This window comes from Dendroctonus ponderosae, unplaced genomic scaffold (assembly GCF_020466585.1).
Source record: "Dendroctonus ponderosae isolate FM_Combo_2020 unplaced genomic scaffold, Dpon_F_20191213v2 Dpon_F_20191213_1, whole genome shotgun sequence".
NCBI lineage: Eukaryota > Metazoa > Arthropoda > Insecta > Coleoptera > Curculionidae > Dendroctonus > Dendroctonus ponderosae.
In genome coordinates, this window is record NW_026017110.1 from 57447234 (window position 1) to 57453236 (window position 6003).

Below are 6003 nucleotides of genomic sequence, written 5' to 3' on the forward strand. Positions count from 1 at the left end.
TTTTTTTATGTGCTTACCATTAAATTTTTTTATTTCATCAGGAACTTCAGACCAGTTTTTTAACGAGATTGAATCTAGTTCTCTAAATATCATAATATGGCTTATTTCTTTCAAAAAGTCGCCATAGAAAAATGCCATTAGGCAATTAAATAGAGAACATTTTCTTGTATAGGTGGGGCAAGTTTTCAAACATTCGCAAATTGCTGGCAAATTTTTTAACACGGGATTTAATTTGGGTCCCCGAAGAGCAAACAGTGTCGCAATTTCTTCAAAAAATTTCCACCGATATCAGACGTGAGAGGCTGTAATATTAAGGCTGTTGAGTAGATAAAATATCGATTTATTTGTGTAAAATTTTTTTCGGTAAGCCAGGATTATTTAACGAAATCTTCAAAACGCGACTAATCGTAATAACCCGGAGGACAGAAGAAACTGCAATTTTATCAAAAATTTGCTTCTCCAAAATGGTATTAGATAGAGATTTCAGATTATTACCTTGATTAGACCTGTTGCTCATTCAGTTTTCAATTTTTGCAATTTATTACTCGACCCGAAAGTTTTAACGAGTTTTCTTAAACGGAACCGAATAAATATTTTTTAAATACGAAACCGACCCTTTAAAGTCAATTTATATGATAAACGCAGACCTCGAATAACAAGATTAAAATAAATATATTTGTTTTAATTAAACGCGCTTAACAGATACATATACCTAGTTCAGTTGCATGAGCTGAGAAGATTTTTCAAATTTTCACTTTGATCAAACCCTAAAATTACAGAAAATCAAAACAAATATGCATATCCAAATTAGCGTATTAAATTACAAAATATATTTTATTTAAATTAATACAAATTCTATATATGTATGTATATACAAATATTTTATTAAAGCTTTAAAAATTAATAGCCTCTTAAATTAAGTATATGATACATTACAACACATTCCGTAAATAATGAAAAATAAAATACAATTTTCTTAACTGCGAATGTAAGAGGAAGAGAGAAGAGTATTATATACATATCTTTCACAAACAATAATCGGCAGTCGGCGGGGCGTCTAGGCACGCCCGTGCTAGTGAGGTGGCCTTTGACATTCCACTGACGTTTAGCAATTGCGGTGTATAATGTCGGAGGTACAGATGTTATTAATTATGTGATTTTTTAACAGAAACACAGCCGCAATTCGCTTGATTAACATTCCTACACACAGTACAATATATAAACTGGTTGGAATATTATTTTCTTTAATCCCACTTACAATGACACATTCATAAAATCGGTTTTAAAAGATCGGTTCAGGATTTTAAAGATATACTGGCAAAACTTAAATTTGCTCCGAATCTAGATTTCCCCCAAGAACAGAGGTAAGGTGACACAGTTCTTCACATCGAGAGCTAATTCTTAGGATTTGAATTTGGAATTGCCCGCCCACTTCATAAATTTCAATGTTTCTGAGTAATCAGTAATTTTTAGCATTACCAGCTTTACATTGTTATCTTCTGAGATCTCCGATTACGGTAATAATGGGATTTTAAAACCATGAGGAGTTTCAAAATTTCCCTGCAGTAAAAGGTAGTAACCCTCCCGAGGCGATGTCACGTATCACAACCCCTTTCTAATTAATCTAAACTACATTCAGGCTCGTGACACACCAGTGAATCAGTGCTAATTATTAATGTTGTAGGATCTGAAGATTGTGAAAAACAGGAAATTGAAATTTCCAAATTACTCAAGGTAAGTCATAATTAAATATATCTTATATTCAGCAACCAAAAGCCGTTTAGAAAAGATAGAGGCTTAGTACTACTAATCAACAGTATTTACACAGTTGCAGCTAATAGACGCTTTTATTTTAGAATAGCATGGGAGAAGTCAGTGAAAACCCATTGCAAATGTCTGATATACAGGAAAAATCCAGCTTAGAATACGAAATTCGCGCCAAAAGTGATCTCAAGAATCACAAGCAATCTCCAAAAAATGATCAATCTATTAGGTCAGAAATACTCCACTATCAGTAAGTTCAGATAGATTATTCTTATATCCTATTAGCATTCCATACAGCTAATGTGGCTCATTAACATATTAACTTCAAGCGCTAGGCGCAAAGCCTTATATAGCCAACCGATACTTTATTAGAATAGCTAATTAGTTGGCCTAATTTGAACTAAGGCCTTGAGATTTGCCATTTCATATGGAAAAAAACATCTCAGTCAGTTTGTGCTCTGGATTGTCTCAAGATATTATCCTTGCTTGGTGTCTGTAATACTGCCAGTTCAATTTTGGATTCAATGCACTTGCACATACATTTTAATCCTCTAGCTAACTTTCCTTTCACTATTTTTTTTAACTAGAATCAGTAGTATCCCTAAATTTTATATCTAACGGTTTGAACACATCTGTTTATTGCAGAAAATTATTGTCTGACTATGAGAAGACAATATCTAGCCAGTGTACGGAGTTAGAAAAGTTGAAACAGGAACATGAAACGACGAGTAGGCACTTTGCCACACTGGAATTGGCTTTTTCGGATGTCTTACAGTAAGTTTAGGGAACGATTTACCTAACAATTCAAGCATCGAATGTATGGAACGTATTATTTTAATTTTCCCAGAAAATACGACCGAAGTAAAATGATAGTTGCCGGCTTTAAAAGTAACGAGGACGCCTTAACACAGAATCTCCAAATCGCCGAAGAAAAGTTAAAACAAAATGAGGCAAAATACGAGTCCCTAAAAACATACGCAAAATCTCAAATTGAAAAGTGGGTATTGATGAAAAATTCGTGGTACTGTTTTCTGATGGATGCTATTTTGGTTTTCAGGTGTAATGTAGAAATATTAAATGTTAGGGATAAGTATGAATTCGAAAGTAGCAAGTTACGAGCGTTGATTAAACGGCTGGAGATAAAATGTTCCTCGTTAGAAACATCGTTAAATCAAAAAACTGAAGAGTGTGACCAGTTGTCAGCATTGTGTGATGATATCACAGGGAAGCAGGTATAAGTAAGCATTTTCATGGCCATAAAAATGTCATTTGGTTTTTTGACTCACTAATTTATTGCTCTTGTTCTATTTCATGCGTTTTAAGGCAAGTAGGTACTTACATAACATTTTAAATACGTTCAAAATAAATTAATTTGACTAATTGATTACAAGATTACAGTATTACTTTAACGTGTTTAAATTGACTATCACAAAGTCGCATTCATAATTCTATCAGTTTACAGATAAAGTCTTGTTATCGTCTAATTGAATCGAGTTAATATTAATAAATGCCTTATTCAAATTGACATTTTTCTGGTTTGGCTCATCCAAATATAATTTGTTTTGTGATTGTTATATTTAGACAATTATTTTTGCATCATAATTTTTATATTTTCTTATTTACATTTTGTATTGTTGTTAATTTATATTTTTATAACGATTTTTTCCGATGTAACATATTAACTTACTAGGCGTAAGTATATAGTATAGACATATTTATTCTATTCATGCCTGTAACTTATGAACTCATTTGAATTCGTCATTCGCTATTTATGTATGTGTATAAGAAATTTTGAGTAATTCGCCTCTCTTCAGTTTTACAACGGTCGAAGCTAGGAGGAATCGCTATGCTAATTGAGATTATTTATTTTATCTTCCAGACAAAGTTTACTTTTTTTCAAATAAAATTCACATATTTTTTGTGTGGATTGTTCCTTTTTATTATTCGTATCCGCTATTGTTTTTTTGCAATTGTAGAAAGTCTGTTTTAAACATTTTAATTAGCATAGCCTATAATTGAGTTTACATATTTTATTACGTTGTGTTCATTTGAACTAGTTGTGTATTTCGAATATTAGCGTTTATCACTTTTTAAACAAATGCAATTAAGCTGTAAAAATATTATTGACTTACATTGTGAGCATCCAACTTAGATATAGCAGCCCTTGTAACTGCATTAATTACTGTTAAAACTTAAATTGTGGTTCTGCTTATTTTAAGGTGAGATGAACTTAATAAATAAAACATGGTGTAAATATTTGGCTATGGTAACTGATTTTTTTAACAAATTTGCACGTTTAATGAAATCACTTGATCGGGTTATAGTTTCATATCGTACATCTTTCGAATTATTCGCCCAATCTTACTGCTAATTCGAAAATTTTCGGTGATTTTGCTAGTTTTGTTGTAGTTCTTTGGCATATCAGCAAGACTATTGAGTAATATGAACATATTGTTTAAATTAATAAATCTGTTAATGCAACCACTATAGACCCCTATTAAAATTAAGGTCTCTACGAAATAGTGCTTCCTTTGAAAAGGTATCTGGATACAAGGTGACGAGTGTGTATTAACCAAATACAAATGCAAGTTAAAATACATTGATTTATGTCACATTTCCCAACAAATTCAGCTTTTGTTGGGGTATATTTTCGTTAAATGTAGACAGTTTTGTAAAAAGTATCTAGTCTTATATTTTTCCTGTGAACAATGTAAATGTCGCATGTTTGGAGATGTTGCATGAATATGCACCGTCTACAATCTTGCGTATTTAACTTATTTTTATGTCCTACAACTTAACGTAACATATTAAACAAATTTTTAGTGTTCTCCACCGTGTATATTTTTAACTTGAGGTATTTTAGAATTTCTAATATTTAAGATTAAAGAACTAGGTGCTAATTTAGTAAGTACATATAGAAGGCTATATTTTCTGACAGAACATCATTAATAAAAATACGCTAGTCCAATGTATAGACAAATCGTCATCAACTCCTCACTATTTTTGAGTCTCTGGTCTCTTCGTTTGAATGAGACTACATTATTTAGATTAGATCCACATTTATAACAATGTACTAGTCTGGTATATGTATTTGTTTTATATTTTGTCCAAATACGGTCTGTTACTATTGTGTATCACGGCCTTGCAATAAAATTTCTTTCTGTCGTTGTTTGTTTCTACTCGTCTGATTAGTTTTTTTTGAATAGTTTGTTTTCGTAGTCAAATTGGTGAACATTGAAGTGCGTATAGATATAGCGAGCAAATTTCGCCAGATTTATAAGGGGTTTAGCACGAACAACTCGCGGCACTCAATATTGGAATTGTTTTTGAGACGCGATAAGTTCATTGTTTACTGTTGCTTACTAAGAAGTGGGCCGATAAAAGTACGTAAAATTTAATCGAAACAAATTGGTGGAATCCCAAAAAGAAAGATAATTTTTTAAAAGTTGCGTCAATCGGTCGAGACGAGCTTATAGGCGTTCTACAGAAACTAACTAAAGAACGTTAGTTTTAAACTTGTCCCCAGCTTTATTGCCAAAACCAGCCACACTGGCTCGGCTTGATATATCTATACCCAGCTTAATAGTTTTGCCTTGGTAAACCTACTAAAGCGTTGGTTTACGCGATCATTAACTTCACCAGATAATATCGGTTGGTCAAAAATACGCCAGTGAAATTTTGGAACTCTATTCTCTATGAAAAGAAAATACCCTTGGTATCGTTACTAAATCAAGGCAATGTTTGAATCAGAAAATAATGTTTAAAATGGAGCATTAAATTGTTCAAAATGCCTTAAATTCTATAGCATTGTCTTCATCAGTTCGTCAAGAAACAAACGAGCTCATAAATTAATCGTGCATTTTGAGAGTTTTAGATAGTTAAACGTCCTCCCTATCTCCCTATTGATTTATTAGGATTAAACACGTTAATTACGGCAGAGACATTGTCTATATCATACTATCTTACGGCAGAGACATCGTCTACAAATTTGGAATTTTTGGCCAAAAATGTCAATATACAAATCGTATAATTTGCCTCAATTTCATCGTGCGGAAACAGAAAATAGAGGCATCAAGCGCATTTCGAGACTTCAAACGTCCCCTATTCGCAATATACGAACGTAATAAAATCCGGTCGTATTTGTTCAACTGGACACCAACTTATGTAAATGCTCAGTTTCGTTACTTTAATATTCGCAGTCCCACAATAAGGTGCGTCCCCCAGGGCGAAGTGAAAAAA

At 32.5% G+C, this 6003-nt stretch overlaps 2 protein-coding genes across 4 annotated transcripts in view; both read left to right on the forward strand.

The window, feature by feature from the left end:
* The window catches only part of LOC109537885 (tyrosine-protein kinase CSK), a 43890-nt gene that overhangs the window by 1465 nt on the left and 36422 nt on the right, over positions 1 to 6003 (forward strand). The gene's annotated exons all lie outside the window — the stretch shown is intronic.
* Positions 1073 to 4929, forward strand: LOC109537886 (transforming acidic coiled-coil-containing protein 1). Of its 2 annotated transcripts, XM_019904810.2 has the most exons (7): positions 1073 to 1364; positions 1474 to 1572; positions 1685 to 1734; positions 1857 to 2014; positions 2410 to 2538; positions 2612 to 2761; positions 2822 to 4929. In XM_019904810.2, exons 4-7 carry the CDS (start codon positions 1863 to 1865, stop codon positions 3000 to 3002), a joined length of 612 nt encoding a protein of 203 aa, XP_019760369.1. In that variant the 5' UTR covers positions 1073 to 1364; positions 1474 to 1572; positions 1685 to 1734; positions 1857 to 1862; the 3' UTR covers positions 3003 to 4929. The 2 variants fall into 2 exon arrangements, with proteins under 2 accessions (XP_019760369.1, XP_019760368.1); XM_019904809.2 differs by having other exon boundaries at positions 1074 to 1364; positions 1474 to 1734.